The following is a 23,571-nucleotide window of genomic DNA, read 5'->3' as shown; positions in this document are numbered from 1 at the left end:
GGTCACCCACAGCCAGATACTTAACCCATCTCACATTCAGGGCCATTGTGTCCACTTGCTGAGACAGTACTTCTTTGTTTGTGCAAATAAGCAGCTAATGATTATTAGCTTAGCTATGAAGTTAAATCACATTCCTGGAAAGGGAAATGTTACAGCTTTTTTTTTCCTTTTTCTCTTTCTTTCTTTCTTTCTTTCTTTCTTTCTAAGGGGAGAGGAGAATACATTTTTGAAAATCCAAACATACAGTTACTACTGGAGACATGGGCATTACACCTCTTTGACAAGAGAGGTTTATATTTTGTTTGTTCAAGACAGTCTCATATAATCTCCCATAGTGACCGCTCTCCTGATAAAATGAAATTGAAATATTTGCCTTTAAATAGTTGTACTGATACGGAACAGCTAGGTCCTAATTTGCCTACCCTGGTGTAGGCAAATTTTTTCTCCCTCCCAATAACTCAGGAGGATAAGATGTCGAGTATAGGACCTGAGAGTCTGTGGTTTATCCCTAGCACCTGGCATGGAGTAGGTTCCCCTTATTTGCCATATGTGGAATGAGGAGTGCATGGGGGACCTTTGGGGAGCAGATGGGGGGGGAGGGTCTTACCTACTAGAGCCATCTGGCATTGCTCCAGTGTGGCTTTAGAGTGTAGAGGTCTGGGCTTGACCCTCGCCTCTGTCAGCTACAAGTAATGTGACTGGGTAAATTACTTAGCCTCTTGAGCCTTAGTGCCCTCATCTTTAAGTTGGGGTTGTTATGGGGATCACATGAGATTGTGTGTCTGAAAGAGCTTTGATATTAGAAAGGGCCACACAGAAGGTAACAGTATTGACAATCTTGGTTTTTCAAGTCAGAATTGAACTTGTAGAGTAACACTGATTAACTTAGGTGTTCACCTGGTCTGAACTTCAGTCAGGAACAATTCAAGTCAGTGTATGCTTCTACTCTGAGTAAAACTAATGTCAATCAATGACCATGGGAAAAGAATAAAATTGGTCCCTTGCTACAGGTAAGGAAGAAAGGGAGTTGGACAGAAGATGGGTAACACCAAGATTTTAGAAGAGGGAATTCATGCCCAAGTAAAAGCAGAATATTTTACTCTAATAATGGTTTATTTCATTTAATGATCATCGCAATTGATCTAGTATTGCTTCTGTGCCCCCCCCCTTTTTTTTTCTGAGAGAGGAAGAGAGAGAGATAATGAGAGAGAATCTTAAGCAGGCTCTATGCCCAGCACAGAGCCTGATATGGGCTTGATCTCACGACCATCAGCTCATGACCTGAGTCAAAATCAGTGCCTGGTGGCTTAACCAACTGAGCCACCTAGGCACGCCTGTTACAGTGCTTTTTAATCATTAAATTTTATTATAATAATCTGAGACTTGCCGTAGGTTCCCTGAGTTACAAGGCTTTGGATTTAATAGCTTGAAGGTTGGGCCCATGAATCTGTTTTTATTTTTTTTATTTTTAAAAAATTTTAAATGTTTTTTTAAAATTTATTTCTGAGAGAGAGAGATTGAGAGACAGAGAGACAGTGTTAGCAGGGAGGGTCAGAGAGACAGATCTGAAGCAGGCTCCAGTCTCTGAGCTAGCTGTCAGCACAGAGTCCATTGCGGGGCTCGAACCCATGAACTGTGAGATCATGACCTGAGCCGAAGTCAGATACTTAACCGACTGAGCCACCCAGGCGCCCCCCATGAATCTGTTTTTAAAAAGTGCCCCCAGGTGATGCTGTTGTAGGTGGAGCATGGCCCACATTTTGAGAAACTTGACTTCTCTAGTTGTCTTCCAACTGAATCCATTTTTACTTCCTTGCAGTTCATTTTTCATGTAGACCCATGTTCTATTTGATTATGGTATACTTACTACTTAAAACCTTTGAGTGGCTTTCCACTGATAATAGGTTAAAGATCAAAATTCTTCTGGCCAGGCTTATCTCTTGCCATTCTCCTTGGGCTCACTCACCTTTGACCACATGGACTTTTCTATCCTTCTGATATGCCATTTATTCCTGCTTCATGTCATTTGCAACATGGAGTTCCCTCACTTGAAATGTTCTCTATCACCCTTTACCTGGTGAACCCCTAGTGATTATCCTGATCTCTGTTTCCTCAGTGAAACTTTCCCTGATCGCCAAGACAAAACCTGACCCTCTTCTTACGTTCTTTTACCACCTTTTTTAGAAAGCAATGATCTTCACTTTGATTAGATTGCTAATTGGTAAATTGTTTAATATTTGTCTTCTCTGCTTCAATGGTGGCTCCATGAGGCTACAGTCCATGTCTGTGTTCATTTCTGCATGTGCAGGGTCTTATAATAGTACCCGGAACATATTACAAACTCAAGTATTTTTGAAAAAATGAATGAAAATGGGATTTGTGGTCAAGAAGCACTGCCCTAGACCTGCAGTTAAGTTTAATGACTCAGGTAGCAAGTGGGCTTCGTTATAAAGTGGAATCCATTGTCACTAGCATTCTAGGATGAATTCTTGGGACAGTTATATGTGTCAGTGATAAGAATTATTATAAATAAAGACCTCAAACAATGGTCTTGGTGTTTAAGGCTTAGAACCCGGCATAGTAGAAAGGAGAAGTTACAAGACTTCAGATGAAATCTGTACTTACTGTATATGATGTCCTTCATGCAAGAGGCATTGGAAGCTGCTTAGTAGTCCAACACCTGGCAAATAAGCTTTTCACAGTGTTCTTACCCTCATGTCATGTAGCTGGGTGATGAGGCTGTGTGCTCATTTTCTCTGATACTCTGCTTGGAGTTGTGAGGAATGAGAACAAGTGCATATTCCCACTCTCTGTTTTCAAAGCAAGTAATCGGCTCAATGGCTTTTACCTCTGATAGAACAATGAAGGCAATGCCAATCTCAGAGAATGAGAGATCCTTGTTACATGTAGTTTGATTCAAGATCTCAATCTTGATGGGAAAGGAATTCTGGAGGAGAAAACGCCTGACTTCAGTAATTTTTATTATTTTTTAAAAGTTTATTTATTTATTTTGAGAGAGTGAGATGGGAGAGGAAGGGCAGGGGGTGGGGGGGAGAGAGAGATCCAAGCAGGCTGTGTGCTGTCATCACAGAGCCTGATGTGGGGCTCGAACTCACAAACCATGAGATCATGACCCAAGCGGAAACCAAGGGTCAGATGCTTAACTGACTGAGCCACCCAGGCACACCGACTTCAGTAATTTTTAAAATCAAGATGATCAAGTATGGAATTAATTGAGATTCACAAAAAGCTCAGAAATGTCATTTTGATAAATTCACTTCAGTTCTCACCTACTCTGAAGAGATCTTTGTTTAACTACGATTTTTAGTTCAGAGGACAGAGGTTTATATTTTTCAGTACATCTATGGAGTTGCCTAAAGCTTTAATTCAGATTTCTAGATAATTTGCAATTTGATGACATTAAATTGCTTTTCACTCATTCCTACCGACATGTACTAGCATGCATTGTTAGGCCTTATTCTGTATCCCAGGGATATGTTAGTGGACAAGACAGATAAGGGCTCTGCTGTTGTGCAGTTGACAGGCAGCAAGCATGTAAACAAGTCCACAGAAATGAACCTAGATCACGTGATCTGGCTGGCAGAGGAAGATTGGTAGCATGACACCAAGAGATGGTCCTGGGCTGAGGGTGGGGTGTTAACTGAGGAGATATTCCTGATCAGAAGAAGTGAATGAGGGGAAGGATCCACCATGAGAAAGGCAGGCGGTGTGGAATTTTAGGCAGAAGGAGCAAATGAAGTGTGAATGAACGTACTGTGTTTTGAGAACTGAAATATCTTGTGGCTGGGGCTTAGAGAGGGAAGGAGATGGTTTTGGTGGTCAAGGAGATAGGCATAAGGGGCATCATGGGCCCTGGTAGAAAAGTCTACATATTACTCCAAGTGTTATGGGAAGCCACTGAGAGGTTTTAAGAACAGGGGAGTGACATGATCTGATTTGTTTTCAAAAGATTACCATGGATGCTGTAAGAACAATTTAAAATGGCTTTTGGGGGCACCTGGGTGGCTCAGTCGCTTAAGTGTCCGACTTTGGCTCAGGTCATGATCTCATGGTTTGTGGGTTCGAGCCCCGCATTGGGCTCTGTGCTGACAGCTAGCTCAGAGCCTGGAGCCTACTTCAGATTCTGTGTCTCCCTCTCTCTCTGACCCTCCCCTGCTCATGCTGTCTCTTTCTCTCAGAAATAAATAAAACATTTAAGAAAAATAAAAAAAAAAAATTAAAAAAGCTTTTGCCTTAGCAATCCAGCTAAGAGGTGATGATCAAACATTACATGCTTTTATGGTATATGTACAGACTTTTCTTGTTTATATGTACAGACTGTTTTATTTGACTGTGTTTGGAATAATCAAGTAAAGCTTGTGTAGGGAACATAGTGTTAGATTCGTTAGATAAAAAACTCATTTCTATCTTGAAAACATACATTAAGTACTCATGAAGTGCTTGTTGATGTGATCACAGGCTAATTTCTGGGGATATAAATATAAATTTGACTAGTCTTTGACCTTAAAGATTTCACAGTCTATTGGAGGATGCTTGTAAGTAAACAGATGCTGGCAACATACTATAGAAAATTTGTGGCTCTACTATCAACTAAAACGGCCACAGATGTTTCTATCTATGTCTCTTGGTGGACATGCACAATCGTTTCTGTTGGGAACGTACCTAGGAATGGAATTGCTGAATCATAGGATAGGCATGTTTAGCTATAGCGAATACTTGGACTTTATCCTAAAAGTAGAATCTGTGCTTTAGAAAGAACATTTTGGCAAGACTAGAGGCAAGGGAACATGGTTCAGTACCTGTTGCGCCTACCCAGTTAAGAAACGAGATCTAAATTAAGGCAGGACTGTAAGGAAGAAGCAAAAAATAGGAAGCTCTTTAGGGAATGGGACAGGTTGGATGTCGGAGTTGAGGGGAAGACAAGGTGGAGAGAAGGGGGGTGATATGCACCATTAATTAAGTTAGAGGCCGGAGTAGGGGTGAGATTTTAGAGGAATTAAATGAATTTCTTTTTGTGCATGTTGAGTTAAAGTTCCTTAAGGTGAGTTAAAGTTCCTTAAGGATGATTCAGAAGAAGACAAGTTAGAAAAAGAGCAAGAACTCGAGATAGAGTTGGAAGTAAATATATTTGTGTTAGGCGAAGCTGTGGGGATGCATGTGGGGGATGGCTAGAAAGAGGACATAGACTAGGAAGAGGTTCGATGTTAGAAATGTTTCCATATTGTTGGAAAGTGAAGGACAAGGAACCAGTGATCAGCCTGTACTATCGAATGAGAGCCTTGAGGGGCATAAGATAGAATTCTGGTAAAGTACGACTCTGGGTCCTGTCTACCTAGAGTTGAGTCCTGGCTTTGGCCATGTTCTAGCTATTTGCCCTGAGACAAGTCACTTAGTCTTTCTCAGCCTCAGTTTTCTGTAAAATAGCTGTACAGTGGGGACAATAAATTTATCTGCTTTGTAAGATTATGGTGGGATACATAAAAAGTGCTGAGAGTTATTGGTCGTGGTTGTTGAGAAAGTGATTTTTGTAAGAGGCAGAGAGTTGCAAGAGGGAATCAGTGGTGTAAGTTCTTTAGGGACACCTTAGCGGGTAAGGGCTGAAGTGTTTCCATGGGACTGACAGCCAACAGAAGTAAAATCGATAGGCTAGTCTTAATACATTTCCTTCTTATAGGAAAGCCCATTGAATTTCATAACATAAACACATCAGAGCGATCACATGGTTTGCTTGAAAGCGTCTTAGGTCATTGACAGAGTGTTATAGCTTGGTTTATTATATAGTTTTTTGATCTCAAGCGGTTCAAAGTGTATCCCACATTTTTCTGAATCATCCTCTTAACATCTAGGTAAGTTAAGGAAGGTAAAGGTAACATTATTCCCAATTTACAGATGAGGACATCGAGACTAAGAGAAGTCACATGGCTTTGTCTAAACTTGTGTTAATCAGCTTCTCCTTTATCCCATCAATAAAGCTTACTCATCTCTGTTTTAGCATTGTCTAGCACAATGTTTTTCAAAGGTTAATTAAGGGATCTACTGCATTTAGTATCACTTGGGATATTGGCTAGAATGCAGATCCTTTGGCTTTATTCTGGGTTCACTGATCAGAGTCTTTGGGACATGGGCTTAAGCGTCAGTGATTTTGCCAGCCCTCCAAAGTGATTCTTTTGAAACTGTTTAGTGCGTTCAAGGAAACCGAGAAATAAATTCCTAGGGGCACGTTGTTCTTAGTGACATTTTTCACTTAGAAAACCTTAAAGTATTTTATATTCAGGAACTCAAACTACTGTAACTAAAACTTTAGAACCTTTCTGAAACCTGTCATCTGGTTTGTTATCTTTGTGAAATTGAGTAGTATCTTTGGGCTTGAGGGTAAAACTGACTTGACCTATTCATTTGTGTCAAAAGGACAATTTATTGGTTTGTTACCATAGCATTGCTGGGGCGTCACAGAGAAGCTATGGCCAGGGACTCTATATATTTAATTTGGTCAATGATTCCATCTGCAGTTACTGTTTTAGTAAGCTTACAGTCAATATATATATACATATACATATATATGTGTGTGTATATATATAGTATCAATTAAAAACATTTGCTTTCTCTATAATCAGAGCTATGAATGGTATTTCTAGTGGGGCAGCATAAAACTCTCATGATCAGGTGACTTGACAACTCCAATTCAAGGGAGTAGACTCCATTAGAACAAGCCCATAGTCCAGTGAGCGATGGCTCATAAACTACTTTCTTTCCCTTAGCTGTGGAGGAGGTGGAGTTTTCTCTGTGAGTTGGCATCTTGTCCGTCTGGTTCTCTGTTTTTACCTCTGGCTGCCACCAGCTACATAGTAGGGACTCAACAAACACTTGTTGAATGAATGAATCCACTCAAGTTTATTTAGGAACTATCAAACACAACCCAGTTAAAAAAAATTATTCTAGCCTACTGCTAGATAAATAGAAGGCACTGACAAATACTTGATGATTAATCTAATGGGAACTGGAAACAGAATCTAGTTCTGTGTGATTTTCCCCCCTCCTTTTCTTCCTTATCATTGACTCTTAGGGTTGGAAGAGGTCTTTATCCCCACCGGTTCTGAAGTTCTCACTACAAGATCCCTGTTATTTACCTGGCATTATCTCATAAAAATACACACTAGTCTTAAGTTCTGTACTTTGCTTCCATGCCAGTAAATGAAAATTTTCACATTTATATTTTATAATCTCCACTGTTAAGTTTTTAAAGAATACAATCCTTACTTCCTTTATAGATTCCCTTAGCACCTCACTTAGGTTCTTTGCACAATGGAAGTTCTTTTAATACTGTTTCTACTGACTTGATTTCAAGAGTGGGTCTTGAGTGATGGGAATGATGAGCATATTATTAGGAAGCTAAATATTTTCTTTGCAACTGACACGCCTGTCTTTTTGCATATGTTTTTGACACCTTAAATCTATTGAACAAAATGGTTGCTCTTTCAGTTTCTGTTCATTTGGAGAAATTGGATCTGCATCTTTGCCAACTATCAGTCCTTTCTATACTCTGCCTTCTCCTTTATTTTTATTGAGTGTCAGCATTTATAAATCTGTCACTTTGGCTATATCCCACGGTCAATCATATTGCCATTCTGCTTGCATTTCTCTCTAAAGATTTCTCTCTAAAGTTAGAGGGGAATTATCTCTTGACTAGGGAGATTTATAATCCCAGCAGGTAGGCAAATTAATTAATAATCTGGAAATCAGAGGTGAAAGTGAGCATGCCCCATGGGTTCTTGGGCTGTGTTATCCAGTAGCTCATACAGGTTACTGACATTGTTTTCCTGGCTCCTTTTGAGCCCTTGGGAGAAGTCATTTGTCTTTCTTAAGCTTAATTTACTCATTTAAGAAAGCATAATAATGAGGGGGAGTCCTCTTTTCCTCCAGAGAGGGTGTTTAGCACTAAACCTATATTTTTCTCCCTTAGTCCTTGTTAAAGATTTCAGTCAGTGTCAGGAGGTAAGAGAGATAATACCACAGAACATTTGATGCAGTCAGACCTAACTTTTGGTGAAAGTTATTGGGGCAGAGAAAAAAATTAAAAAAGGGGATTTTAGTATAACACACAATATTTTCTTTTATCGGTAGGATCCTGAATAGTTCTTGTGACTGTGCAACATGCTTTCAGATCTGTTATCTAATTTTGTCTCTCTCTTACAGCAATCCTATGAAGTATGGAGATTCTGGGCTATTGAGTTCTAATAGTCTTGGGTATTCAAATCGGGGGTGGAATACCCAATATTGTGTTACTTTGTGTTTTAACACAACACACTGTAATAGAAAGACAGGGCTGGTTTTATATCCTGACTCTGTCCATTAGGGTAATGGGCTGAGTAACTTCGGGCCAGATCCTCACTTCTCCAAACTTCAGGTTCCTACAGTAAAGTGAGAATAATTCCTATACCAGAGGATTTTTGTAAAGATTGAGCTTCTGACCCATAAGTGCTCAATAAATACCATTAACTCTCTCTTCTCTTCCTTTTCATTTACCGCATGAGGATGAAACGTTTTCTTAGAATTGATTTACAGATTATGAAGAGTAAAATCTACTGAGAAAAGAAGCCAGTTCATTTCAGTATATCTTTCAGAGAGATGTACTCAAGATAAAACTAAATTGTTCTTCATACCTTGCCCTAGATTTGATCACCTGATAGTAGGCTTGAAAGATACCTGCTTGCTCTGTAGGTAGCCATTTCTACAAGCCCATGACCTAGGAATATTACTTGTGTCAAACTCAGCACTGAGGAATAGAGTATTTGCCAAAGGCCCTATGTTCCAGAGCTTTGAAGGAACTGTAAAGTTAACTTTTACATTTGAATTTATAAGTCCACATAGACTTTAAAGATTTTGTTTTGGAGGGGAAAAGAAGCAAGTTAGTCATTACTTGAATTCTGAAATCCAGGGGAATAATGATTTACTGGCATTTTGATAATGGGGCTTTGATTTTTATGCTTTATCATTATAAAGGGGTTAATAATAGTGGAAGCAAAATGTTTACTTGGCTTAAAACTGAACTAATCCATAAGAAGGTGGGGGAGGGTAAGAGATTCCTTAATGTGATGTGGAGAGTAAGAATCAAACTAAGTTTGGAAACATCAAGTAATTGCTACCCCCTGCCATCCACCCCTCCCCCAGACCCCAAGGATTGGTGAAGGAGCCCTTTAAATGTCAGTAGATAAAGTCCCATGGAACTGTCTGTGGGATTTGTGGTGGGCTGGGAAAGCTTCTGGGCTGTGGAGAAGCTTTTCCATTCATAGCAGGCTTCATTCATAGACAATATTAGGTCACACAGAAGCCCACTACCCCCTACTGACCTTTTCAGACAGAGGTTGGCTGGGCTGCTCCAAAACAGAATGAGTTCCAGAAAGCCAGAGCACCTGTCAACCTGTGACCTCAGGATAAGAAGACCTTGGGTATTTGGGGCTCTGAACGAGAGAGAAATGAGGAGGTTATACATTTTGCAAGTTTATTATGGATACGAAACACTGTGTGATGATTTGTTATTTGGTAAATACAGCAGAGACTATTTTAGTTCAGACTTCCCTCTCCTCATGCAGCTCTAAGTCCTTGAACTTCTCAAAATAACATGTGATTTCTGTATTTCATAGAGTAGATGACCAAGGCATTGAGGCTTGAATTTATTGTCCTAGGCTCCGTAGTGACTTGGTCTCAGAAACGGGGATGGGGCCCAGGTTAATTCAAAACATCTCAGTCACTAGCATTCTGTTTCAGGCAGAAAAGTAGCACATAAAAGTGAAATTATCTTATGTGGAAAATGTAGCAAACTCCCCGACATCTGCTTAATTTTTGAATCTGCCTCCGTAAAGACTTTGGAATCCTTCAAAGAGGACCAGAATGTCGGAAATAGGGGTCTATGTCAGGGAAGGTGGAGTCTGTTATGGGTTAACATTGGATGGAGCAGGTTCAGAGCCAGGAGGACTACTCTTCCAGGAGATGGAAAACACAACTTCCTGTTTCCCCTAGGAGAGTTCCTGGACTCTGAAGGGGTGATCTAAGGAACCCTGCTGGGACAGGATGGTGCAAGGAGCTGGGATTTCTGTGTGATAAAACAACAGCCTTTGTTTGTTATTACAGCTCTGTCAGCATTTTCCTGAGGATGAAGGGTACTCATCATAGAAACCTGACCACATTTTAACATGTGGCTTCAAGTCAAGTCAACTCTTGGGGATCTTATCAGAGGTGTTTGGAACATGTTCGGTTGTCATGCACATGCTTCTCTACCTCTTCTTTTTTTACGTATCTACTTTTTCTTTAGTCCAGAGGCAGAATTTCAGTCTCTTTGGGGTCAGAGGTCACAATGACAGCCCAAATGCCTTAACTGGATCGGAACACAGAAAGAGAAAAGTGTTCAACCAGAATGAAGGTCTTTCCTGAATTCACCGTTGACATAATCTGAGAGGGGCTCCTGGGCAGCAGTGTGCTGATAAATCAGCTCTCCAGAACAAAAGCCCTGACTTTTATGCAATTGGCCCATTTCTATGGTGTGAATATTTCCACTATGACTGAATTCACAACACCAACATGATGTCATTGAACGTAGAATTGAGAAGGAGTGTGCACAATTGGCTCTTGCAAGTCGTACGTGCCAGGTCTGGCACACCACCGGCTAGACCGTGTATGTTTGCATCAGTAGATGGAAGGTTGTGTTGGCATGTGTATAAATTTTCCAAAGGAGGTTCTTCTGAGTTTGCTCCCCAGAAATGCTACCAGAGATCAGACGACGTGTCTGTTTGCTACTTGTGCAGATGCTTCTTCCAGTGCTTGACATCTTTGCTCCTGGAACCTTCTTAATTTTTGTTTTCTTCCATCCTCAGTCCTCTATTTTTCCTGTTCCACACAGTTTGCCTGGGAAAGGAAAGCCACTTTAATTGATTTAATGTCTACATATTTCCATCTACACATTTCCCTCTAAGGCTCCTCTCCCCAACTTTTAGATTTTTAACTGCCTGTTAGACTGTAATATTGAAAAATCCCGAAAATACTTCAACTTCTACATTTCTTTTCTTTTTTTTTTAAAGGTTATTTGTTTTGAGTGAGGAAGGGGCAGAGAGAGGGGGAGAGAGTGAGTGAGTGAATCCCAAGCAGGCTCTGCATTGTCAGCGTGGGGCTCGATCTCACGACCATGGGATCATGACCTGAGCCAAACTCAAGACTTCGACGTTCAACCGACTGACCCACCCAGGCACCCCTCAAGTTCTACATTTCTAAAGTGGATTCAGTACCTCTGCCCCACAAAAATCTGGTTTCACTTCCTCAACTTTCTTTCATATAGGTGGTACTTTTAACATTCAGTCATTCACACTAAAAATCAGGTAAATGTTACAGATTCTTTTCCCAAATCTTCATCCTATGCATCCAACTCTTCACCACATCTTGACAATTCCCTGAATATTCTCCAAGTATGTCCCTCCACCCACAATTCCTGAGTATTCCCCAAGTATGTCCCTCCACCCACTTTCTCTATTCCTATCATTGTTACACAAGTTAAGGCCCATCTGGAGTCTCAACGACTTTCTCACTAATTTTCTCAACTTTAAACTTCCCATCAGAGGCATCCTCCTCACTGTGGTTTCTCTGACCATGCTAAAAACTATAGGAAATGGAGTGTAAGCTTTTTAGGATTGGACCTGAGTGCTCCGTGATCAGGTAGTTCCCTGCTGACTCTCTGGCCAAGCTATCCATTCCTTTTGTCAGATTGCTCCTGTAACCATGTTCCCTCCCATCGCACCTCATTTTTTAAAAAAAATTTTAATGTTTATTTATTTTTGAGAGAGACCAAGAGGGGCAGAGAGAGGGGAGGGGCAGAGAAGGAGGGACACACAGAATCCGAACCAGGCTCCAGGCTCTGAACTGTCAGCACAGAGCCCGACGTGGGGCTCGAACTTGTGAACCACGAGATCATGACCTGAACCGAAGTCGGATGCTTAACCAACTGAGCCACCCAGGCGCCATGTCACACCTCTTTTCTTAATGTCTTTGTTTGTGCTGGTGTCTCTGCTATGTCCTCCCCACTATTGTTAACTGATAAGTTAAAACCCAGTGTGAACATCCCCTATTTAGGATGCCTTTTCTGATGCCATCTCTATGCTGGGTCTCTCCTGGTTCTTCCATGATATCTGCCTATCAATCTCTTTTTTTTTTTTTTTTACTCATTTTGCATGATAATGGTTTCTTTGTGTCTGTTTCCTCCACTAGACCCGGTAACCTGGGTGTTAGAACTGCATGCTATTTACCTTTATGTCTCTACTAGCTTGTACAGTGCCCAACGCACGGCATTGTTAGTTAATGTGTGTCCGAATAAACAAGAGAGAGATCCATGCTATACTCTCTGTATGCACTTAGCATCGTGTTACCAAGTAAAGATAAAAATACAGTATGCCAAGAGTTAAGTTTGAAATTTATGTAAACAACTAATAATGTTTCAGTATCAATAGGTCCTAAATAATACACAGGACATACTTAGCCCCTCCCCCCCCCGTTATCCTATTATTCCTTATTTTCCTAAAGTTAAAATTTAAGCATCCTGGCAAACTTAACCTAGAAAAAAATCAAGTTCACACCCAGAGAAGTTCACACAGTTCAGAAGCTCACACTGAACTGACATCAGTTGGCCGAGGGTTCTGTATAGACTGTGCCTCGCATCTCTCAGCGTCTTATGTGTAAAGAGCTCACAATACTCAGATGCACTGGCCTTGCCGTACACTGTGCTATGTGCCATCACATTCGTGTGTTTTTCCTCTTGCATGGCAGGAACATCTCATGTGTACGTGTTCGGGCAATACAGAGCTTCTTTGTGCATCCACCATGGCCTCTCCTGTCTGTGGTGGCTTGGTGGATTGGTGAGGGGAGGGTTTGAGACAGGAGTATAGCACGGACCCTTGGTGCTCGAGGATGAATGTAGAGCTAGCAATGTGTACCTTCCTAAAGTCTGTAAAAATCTTGGACGTGGGTTTTAGATTTTGTTAGAGGGTTATGGCTGGAATAATACTCACTGTTTACATTTCTGCTCAGGCCAGGATGCCTGAGAACTGGTGTTCTGAAGGTTGAGCATGTCTTGGATGGAGACGTCATACTGTCTCCAGTCTAACGACCTTGTGGACGTAGCACATCCTCTGTTGAAGCATCAGATGACTGACGTATTATTTGGATTGAAGGAAATTTTTTTTTTCAAGTTAGAAACACTCAAGTTGTTAACAGTTTATGTTTTGGAAGGTGAAAGAATGCATTTCTCTGTGACTGGCAACAGAATTGAAATACGGTACATTTCATCTCACACATTGTTTGCCTCCTGTCCCCCTCATGCCAGAACTGATAATTATGGAAATTCAGCTAGGACAGTTGGGCAGAATTGTAGATATTTACCCCATAGAAGTCAGACATGTTCTCTCAGGAAAAGATGTCTAATGGAAGAGAGATTGTCCCCCACCCTCCTCCAAATCCTGAAACATTTTTGTGGCCTCGGTATCGCGATCTTGTCAGTGAGATGATGGTCTCTGATTAAATCCAGATTGAGCTGTTTCCTGTTAGCGTGCTAACCCAGGGGGCAGGCTCAGCCCGCCATGTATTGCTCTCTGAGTCTAGGTTATTAAACACTCGTCTGCCAAGGCTCTGTCCCTGCCTCCCCCACTTGTCTTTTAAACTAGAATTCAAAGGTATTGAGATATTACACACAAAACAGATCCTAAACTCTTAGAAGAGTTCTGTGGCTATTGAATTTTTTTTTTGTGCTGCAAATAATTTGCTAAACTAAAAGTTTAGCTTCTCCAGTCTGACCCTAAGGCAGAGATATGTTTTCTGTTTCACTCTTCTATACTTTTATTTCAAAATAATTCCAGTAACAAGCAGATAATTTCAAAATTTTTGTTTCACAAAAATGTACTCCATTTGAGTGTTGGTATTAGAACTCATCCTCAAAACCTTCCCTCTGTTCTAGCAAGTTGATATTAGGATCCTTAGCAAATGTGCAGAAAATGGCATTAAGCAAATGCTGTGACTCCTTAACATGCCTTGTTAATTTTTTGTGAGAATGATTTTAGGCACCAGAGCAATTCCTGTCCTTCATTTTATATTGTCATTCATGCTCACTCATTGCATTTAGTGAATAATTTTGTTCTTTTTTTTTATGTTTATTTATTTATTTTTGAAAGAGACAGACAGACAGACAGACAGACAGAGTGTGAGTGAGGGAGGGGAGACACAGAATCCAAAGCAGGCTCTAGGCTCTGAGCTGTCAGCACAGAGCCCGACGTGGGGCTTGAACTCATGAACCATGGATCATGACCTGAGCTGAGGTAGCTTAACAGACTGAGCCACCCAGGTGCCCCAGTAATTTTTAAAATCTAAATAATTCAAAGTTATGTTTATTAGCTATTCTCTTAGCTCAAACATGGTTCTCCCTAATGTACAGATGCAAACACTGAGGGACAAAAACCATTCCGGAGAGGTATGGGGATCAGGCACACATACTGGGATTTTTTTTTTTTCCAGAGGAAAAGGAGGACCAAAAGGAAGCGACTGGGTTAATGAGTAACAGGATTCCATTCCCAAGGGAGAGCCTTGGCTTCCTGCCAACTCTGCTTTCTGGCAGGAAAGGGGGACCCACTTCATCAGGCCCTTTGACAAACATTTTTCTCTGTGTGTGAATTTTTGGCTACATCGGTGCTCAGGGAAAAATCCTGTTCTTTTAAGTAGCTTTCTACTTCCATAAGAAAAGATGTAAAGTGGAATTTGCCTTGTGAGTAAAGAAGAACCCTCAAATTGCAAAATTGTCTGGTAAGGGAACATTGTCACAAAGTAAGGAAGCTTGATTTAGAACTAGAGCTTGAATATCCCTGGAGAATGAGAAGCCATTCCTTTCATTGTTGTTAACATTTGACACTGAAGCTTATTTTTTAAACTGCTCTTTCATATTACCAGGCTGATCATTTATTTGGGATCAGATCTTTTGAAGAGACAGAGTAAAAAGTAGAAAACACCTTTACGCGTTGATATTAAGAAAGACGTCAAAGGCATATAGAGATATTTGGAGATAAAAATTAACACTGTGTTTTATAATGTCTTTTTTTTTTAAGTGAGAAGTGGCAAAAGTGAATGATGGTTTAAATGCATCGCAGTGACTTACTAAGCTAACATTTTCTAAAATATGTTCGTCCTGACGATCTGCAAGATGCTTCAGAGTAAAGGGAAGTCCATTTGGAAGGATCACGTTATCATGATCATGTGTCCGTCTCTTAGAGTTTCATCACGTGTGGGCATATTGAAGACTTTAAGAAATTCAGTACGAAAGAAATGTATTTGACTTTGTTTTACTCTATAGCTCCCAAACTTGACCACAAGACCTTTTGTTTTAGAACTCGTGTTTTACAGCACCTACTTAGGTAGGACAACCCCGTACTAACTAGTAAAACAAGAAATTAGACTTTGAAATCATACATCCTCTTCATTTATAGTTTCTGCTTAAAGCGAGTTGACACTCCTGTGAGGATAGATGGATACTATTAGGCGTGTTTTCACAGAGAGTGATAAAGAGCAGTTATCAGGCCGTGGTCAGAGTCAACAGGTGGAAGGGGCCTCGAGGCCTACAGAAACATCTGGTATTTTGCCTGAACCAGATCCCTCCCTTGGTAAAGTGAAAGTATCCTTCGAGAGTGAAATAAAGAAATAAAGTCATCCACTGTGGAACCTGGAGTCTTAATGGTAACTCCTCTTAGCAGTTAGACGTAATGAGATTCAGCTCTTCTAACCCTTTTCTGAAAGCGATTGCCACCACTTCGGCCTTACTGGAGGCAATCTTGCCAGCTAATTTCCTCCCGGTGGTTTAACATGCGACAGGCCAGGTGAAGAGAAAGCAAATGTGCTACTCAGTGAGCACCGTGTCGTCGTTCAGAGATTCATTCCCCTCTTCTTTGCTCCTCTTCCTTAATTTTCACGCGTCCTGTTATTTCAGTTTAGGAAAACCTGACATAGAGCAATTGAAACTTACAATTCAGAAAACCTGCCTGGGGATTGTTTCCATCTTTGAAGGTGATTATTTGCTTTAGAAAAGGATCCTCTGGGTAGGTCATCTTCGTGCTAATGAAGGACAAGTTAAGCTGAAAATTGCATTTTTGTATCATTTGTTAGGCACAGATTTATTGCAGGATGTAAGGCACAGCTCTGTTTTCAGTTTGCTTCTCTTCCCTCATACTCAGTGTTCAAGCTTACGTATCTTTATCAATAATCAGTTCTTATGTTTTACGTCTGCCAGGGTGCAGTTGTACCTGCCCGTATTATTCACAGTTTCATTCTCATATGACAGCTACTTCTCATGAGCTGTCACGTCTGGTCTTGAGCAGTGCAAGTCTCCGGAAAGCAGGGGTCATACACACACCCACCTTTCCCATTACTCCCCAGAGGTTATCCCAGTGTTGTTTAGTATAGCCACTTCTTGGTCAATTATGTTGAATCCTGATGATATTGAATCAGGAAGGATATTGCTTCTTGTGGACTGAAGAACACCAGATCATGGTCAGATCTCCACAGATACCCAAATATACTCCTAATTTTTCAGCCTGGTGATATGTCAGCCGACTCACACAAATCCTAAGAATTTAACAATCAGCTCTCCAAATCCAGTAGGAGTCAGCTCCAGCACACCACTGTAGGAGCTGTCTTTAAGAATGAGTTTGGGGCACCTGAGTGGCTCAGTCGGTTAAGCGTCTGATTTCGGCTTAGGTCATGATCTCACGGTTCATAGGTTTGAGCCCCGCGTCAGGCTCTGTGCTGACAGCTAGCTCAGAGCCTGGAGGCTGTCTTCGGATTCTGTGACTTCCTCTCTCTGACCCTCCCTGACTCATGCTGTCTCTCTCTCTCTCTCTCTCTCTCTCTCAAAAATAAATAAAAAACATTTAAAAATTAAAAAAAAGAGTGAGTTCATGGGTGATGGGCATGGAGGAGGGCACTTGTTGGGATGAGCACTGGGTGTTATATGGAAAACAACTTGACAATAAACTATAAAAAAAAAAAGAATGAGTTTGACAACGTACCATGGAACAGTACAAAGGGGATGATTGATTACTTTTGCTAAACTTGATCCTGGGGTCACGGAAAACATTCTTGATAAAATACGCCAGCAACCTAGTTCTTGACAGGGGATTAAGTAGAAACAAGTGTAGCCACTATGAAATAAAGCAGCTCGAACACCATCACCACTGCCTCACTCTACTATGCCCACGGGCGGGGATGGTTGCTTTACATGGCTTGTAGGGGAATTAAAGAAGAGCATGGAAAACACGATATGCTCTGCTTCCACCGTTCCAGTGATCGTGGTTTTCCTTTAGGGAGTCTTTTTGCCTGATCATAATCATAACGAATTTCTTGTACAGGTTGAAGGGGACCAGCTCCCTCCAGGACATACGGTCAGTCAGTACGAGACCTGTAAGATCAGGACCATAAAAGCGGGCACCTTGGAGAAGCTCGTAGAGAACCTGCTGACGGCTTTTGGGGACAATGACTTTACCTATATCAGCATCTTCCTGTCAACATACAGAGGCTTTGCCTCCACCAAAGAGGTGCTGGAACTGCTGCTGGACAGGTAAGAATCTAAAGCAGTCTGAGAGATGACAGAAACGTCGAGAAAGGCCTTGAGCAGAGTGGAGGCCTGAGTTTCCAAGTCACCTGCACTCAGTACGTAGAGAGGGCTGTATAAGGAAGGACTCACTGGAAGGAAATACTCTGCAACACGTGGCTTGAAGACTTTTCAGGAGCCACATTATGGTTTATTTCTAGAAGTACTTAGAAAAATCTATAAAATATTGGGGAGTTCATGCCATAAATCTACACTCTGTTGTACATAGATTGTAGTTACTGTTTGCCCCCTAAAATTTTCTCCGTATTTTAATAATTTTATATTATTCTAGTAAATAAGCCATTAACTAGGAATCTTATTGGGTTGTTGGAAGAATTAAATATGCTAATATATGAAATATGGAGCTCAGTATTAGATCCAGGGGAAGAATCTAATGGGTGGTAGCTTCAATAATGATGGTAATATTATTAACAATCACTATGCACTGACTGCTGTATGATTATTATCCTCGGTTTATGTTGTTAGGCGTATGTTACAGATAGTGGAGCAGTGTATATTATGTTTCACATACTGATAATTCTGTTTCCCCCCTTCTTTTTGCTTTATTTATAATTAAACTTGACCTTTTAGTATATTATTAAATTGACTTGACAGTGGGAGGAAGAAAAACCATCAGCCAAACAATTGTTTTAGAGACTGGAGAGTTCTCATTTAAATCCTTATATTTTGGGGTTTCCTGCATAAGAAAGGAAATGAGATAGGCTGTTTTTGTTGGAGTAGTTGACTACTGACTTTTAATTAGTTCTTTTAAAAGTTTTGGAAGCATTATGTGCTCATGGGCTCATAGAAGGGTATAAAAAGAAACGTTTCTGTTTTCTCCTACTACATTTCCCCAAATATCTTTCATTAGGCTTTTAAAAAAATTGTACAAGTAGGAAGAAAAAAAAATTAGACCGTAATCTAATTAGGCAGATAATACGTGTTAGCATTTTAAAAACTGAAGTATCCGTGTGTATAGTGAAAAGTTCAAACAATTCAGAAAATTGTAAAAAGTAAACATTTTCCATTCCTCTTAGGTGATTACTGTAAACCATTCTTTTGTATTCTTCACCAAATTTTCTGGGCTTGTATGTGTGTGTGTGTGTGTGTGTGTGCATTATATACAGTTATATAATATTTATTCATATATGATATTTATCAAAATATCATATTTTTATAAGACATAAATAGAATCATAGTAGAGTCTGTTCTGCAACGTTTTTACTTCTCTGTCTTGGAGATTTTTTATTCATTAAGAGAATTAACATATGTGAAAGGCTTAAAACAGTGGCCAGCATATTGAAAGCTTAAGAAATGTAAGTTACAGTTATTTCAAAATCACATATAACTGGATTTACCATATTCTTTTTGGTGGCTTTATAATATTTTTTGAGTAGATTATTCTATGGATGGAAAGTTAAGCTCTCTCCAGTTTTTTAATTTGTTTTTAAAATTTTTATTTATTAAAAGGTCTTTTTTAATGTTCATTTATTTTTGAGAGACAGAGACAGAGCGTGAATGGGGGAGGGACAGAGAGAGATGGAGACAGAATCTAAAGCAGACTCCAGGCTCTGAGCTGTCAGCACAGAGCCCTATTCCAGGCTCGGACTCATGAGACCTGAGATCACATGACCTGAACTGAAGCCAGATGCCACCCAACAGAGCCATCTGGTCAATCCTGTTTTTAAAATTTTTAAACAATGCTTCAAAGAGTGTCTTTAAATATATATCTTTCAAGTACTCGTTTGAGAATTCTATACGATCATTTCATAGAAGAGTGATCGATAGGGCAGAATATATAAATATTTTAAAATGTGAAAGATATTGCTAAATTGCCCTTCAGAAAGTTGCACCGACCACAGTTCTGGCCTCAGAGAATGAGCGGCCTGTTCCCTTGCTTTCCCCACACCCTTGTGAACTGTGAATATTTTCACATCTACTCTTGAAACCATTTCTACCATCATCTGTCCATTGAAAAATAGCTCATTGTTTTTAAGTTTCTTACATTTGTGAGTGAGGTTTAGCATCTTTAAAACATTTACTGGGCCTTTGTGTTTTTCTGTTTATATCTTTTCACATCCTTTACTTATTTTTATTTGGGACTATTATCATCTAATTATAACTCTTTAATATTATGACATTAGTTTTTTGCTTATCATGTGTTGGAAATATTTTTCCTTGTTTTTCCCTTGGTTTTAAAAGGTGTTTATTAACATTTTTCATGAAGACATGTAAAATAAATTTTTATGTGGTCATTCTATCCCTCGTAAATAAGGCCTTTAATAATAAAATTCTATTTCAATGTGATTAAGATTATTGATAACAGTGGGTTTTTCTCAAGTTATTTTTCTCATAGATGCAATGTAGAATGAAATCATTTGAACCAATGGTTATTCATATGTTTATATTCAGGAATATTGAAAAATGCCTATCCTTTATCATACATTGATCTGGATATGATAACTCTGGACCTCAGCATGGTTAGGAAGTTCTGTACTTTTTTGTATGCACTTAAAATGTTAAGCACTTAAAAATGTTAAGCCTAGAGTATAAACTTGTGGGATTAGTAAGTCATTTCTTTCATATTTTGTTTGCTTGTATGATATCAACACCTATAAATAGAATTTGGAGAACTATATGAATTTTCTTTCTATCCATAAATATAGAAAGGGTGCAGTACATGCGGTATAGTGTTGGCAGACAGTATGAGTAAACAGGTCAACACCTCAAAAACTCCTACAAGTTTTCTTTGGAATTGACAACCTCCTCTTCTTATGGGTAGCTCTACTGATAATAGGCCACAGATGCCCACAGCCAGTGAAGGAATGCATGTGAATTCCAGCTGTTCATCATAAATAGTGGACATACACACAGGAACTAGAGTGTTTAGTCTGTGACTCATGTACATCCAGGTTTTATTTGATGATTTTTTGAATCTTCTCTTTGTTCTTTCATGGGAGGTATACAGTTTTTGATTTTTATAAGATTAACTGGATGACAGTTATTAAATAACAGATTACATAACAAATTACATTTAGTTCAAACTATCATTTAAGATATAACTGAACAAAAGAGTTAAGATTTATCTTGACCTGTTGGATGAGCCAAGGCTTGGCCTTAAATTTTATCTCCTACTCCTGTCCTTTGCTTGCTTCTGAAATGAGTGGAATCAACAAGTGCTGAATGCCTATAAAATACCCGGTACTCTGAAAGACACTATTTGGGTGAAACAAATATAAGGCTTGGTCAGTTTTCATCCTTGCGGTGAATTTACTGTAAAGTTGTTGGTACTTGACCTCCAGGGCCCCTCACTTACTTGCAATACCCTTTACATCATTTATGTTCACAATTTTGTATTCTTTTTCTTAGAGAGGACCCTTCAAATTGTATATGCTGTGCAAAACCTGGTTCCACTCCTTGAGAACTTAGTATTTTGCTGCAAGAGATAAGGCTTACACTCATAAAACAAGTAGACAACCACTTTAGTTGGTGTAAAAATGAAACTCTAACATGTTCTGCGGAAGTTCAGAGAAATAAATCTTGTTTATTTTGCTTCCTCCGTGGAAATGTGGATTTGTCCATGTATGTACAAACTTCACCATGAATATTTCTTTCTCCCATTTCCCACTCACTTAGATCTTGTGACCAGATATTAATCTTTGTTCAGTTTTAACCAAGATACAGATTCTGTGAAACAATTGATTTTAAATTGGCCGTTGGGAGTTTTCATGTCTGTAATTGGGAGGTAGGCAATCAACTGCACAAACTTACCTACCCCGAAGATGAGTTTGATGTTCTATTTTTTTGTTAGTAAATTGTGGTACAGTTGTTAGTCTCTGATATAACTTTTTAGTGATTTGTCTTGGTTTCTCAATAGTAGATTGCTTATCTTTTGTGAAATTAGCCCTGAGAAGTTACCATAGAGTGTGCTAATCCTAACAAGTCAACAATGGATTGAAGGCAGATGCTGCCATCTTTCTTTTGCCCCCAGAGGAAAGCTTTTTTGAAGTCAAACTTTGATTTTCCTTAAGACTTCCAATCATGTGGCTTTTCTTGTATGGAACTTTATATGATTTAAGGTTTTTTCATTCTGTTATATGAGTCTTTGTGATTGACCAATAGACAGTGGTTTGAAGTCATGTATGGCTAATTCCATGTGTTTGCTTTATTTCTTACTTGGGGGTATCAGCAGCTCACCAAGAATCCAGTTTTCTGTGCTTCTCACCATGGCTCAGTTAATTCTAGGGCTGACAGACTTCCTTTTCAACCTCAGAGAAAGTTCTGAATTGTGGCTTAGCTCTTTGTGTTAGGCCTTCGCGATTTTATTTTCTCTAACTTTACACGTACATTCCATTCAAACATATATTCTTTCCACCGTACCCTTAAAAAAAGTAAGGAAGTTAGGCACCACTGAAAATACTTCACCTCAAATGTAGGGAGAAATCTGTCTCAACGAGTGATCCTCACTGAGCACCATGAAATGTTTATACCCAAACCTAGGTTTTTTTTTCAGACGGCGGTCATATTGGCAACTTTTGGGCTATTCTTGATCATTCTCTTTGATCCTTATCTTTCATTTAGAAGTAAAAAGACTGCCAAAGACAAGCAGTAGTGGTGAATAGGTCTCCAGAAACATTTGGTAAGCCACTATTGGCACTCAGTTCACAGTTTGGGAAGGACTGAGCAAATCTGAACTGACTCTTCATATCAAGTGAATCCTTCCAGTAGAGGACCTTTGGAGAGGATAAAGGTAGAAGGCATCCATAAACATTGTACTTTCAGACCAATCTGACTTGAATTTGCTTGCTTAGGTCACAGGGAAGAAACTAACTCAGTGGGTCTTTAAACTTCTTTCCATGTTTTCTGGCCATGCATTTTCACAGACTCTTTCTCAGTTGATTTATCATTACATGACCCCCCGTGTTCACAGATGAGAAATTTGAGGCCCAGAAACATTCAGTCAGTAAGTGGCAGAGCTGGAATTAAAACCTACTTCTTTCTGAGGTGGAATCTCTTTCCAAGCATACCATATCACTTCCCATGATTTGTTAATGCCATTTTTAGAAATTATTTTTTAATAGTTTATTGTCAAGTTGGTTTCCATATAACACCCAGTGCTCATCCCCACAAGTGCCCTCCTCCATGCCCATCACCCCCTTCCCCTCTCCCCCACCCCCATCAGCCCTCAGTTTGTTCTTGGCATTCAAGAGTCTCTCATGGTTTGCCTCCCTCCCTCTCCCCCACTATTTTTCTCCTTCTTCTCCCTCATGTTAATGCCATGGAAGAGCTGATTTGGGGATAACCCCTCAGCTATCCTCAATTGATTTTCCTTGGAAACTACATTAGTCTCTTCACATAGTCATGAGCAATTCACTTGAACATCGATGTTCCTATTCATTCATCTATTCAAGTGATAGTTACCAGATGTTTAATACGTACCACAGACTGCACTGTACAAGGTGCTGTGTATAAAGTAGACAAACTGTTCATGACTCCTGTATTCTTCATAATGGCTAGTGGGGAAGAGTAAATTAAATCACCATACAGATTGATGTGTATAATTAACACTGATACAATCCTTGGGACATAAGAACTAGATTCTGTGACAGAGATCATTAAGAGAGGATTTGGGGGAGGGTAGATATTACCCAAACAAAACTGGATATTGGCCAATGATTTGGGGTGTTTAAATAGGTCATGGGCCATCAACGTCACTGCTGGGTCTGTGCACCTAGAGTGTTTGTGTTTATTTGATGTGCTCAGGCCAGATCCACTAACCTGAGTCTGCTGCTTCCCAAAGAGGGCTCTTCTTGGAGGACAGGGGTATAGTAAGTGAGAAAGGTTGGGAGGATTTATGCAAATATATTATCATTATGGAGATAGTAATCGTA

The 23,571-nt window shown here is 39.8% G+C and overlaps 1 protein-coding gene across 3 annotated transcripts in view; it reads left to right on the top strand.

Moving 5' to 3' along the window:
- RGL1 (ral guanine nucleotide dissociation stimulator like 1) overlaps nt 1-23,571 on the top strand; it is a 162,169-nt gene that overhangs the window by 59,697 nt on the left and 78,901 nt on the right. For all 3 annotated transcript variants that reach the window (XM_039252988.1, XM_039252986.1, XM_039252987.1), the window contains one exon: nt 17,439-17,647. In XM_039252988.1, the coding sequence (XP_039108919.1) occupies nt 17,439-17,647 (209 nt within the window). The remainder of the gene's footprint in view (nt 1-17,438; nt 17,648-23,571) is intronic.

Source organism: Hyaena hyaena, unplaced genomic scaffold (assembly GCF_003009895.1).
Source record: "Hyaena hyaena isolate Hyena2069 unplaced genomic scaffold, ASM300989v1 scaffold_439, whole genome shotgun sequence".
NCBI classification, from domain to species: Eukaryota; Metazoa; Chordata; class Mammalia; order Carnivora; family Hyaenidae; genus Hyaena; species Hyaena hyaena.
Note: the sequence above shows the minus strand (reverse complement) of the source record. Positions and strands in the feature narration are given on the sequence as shown.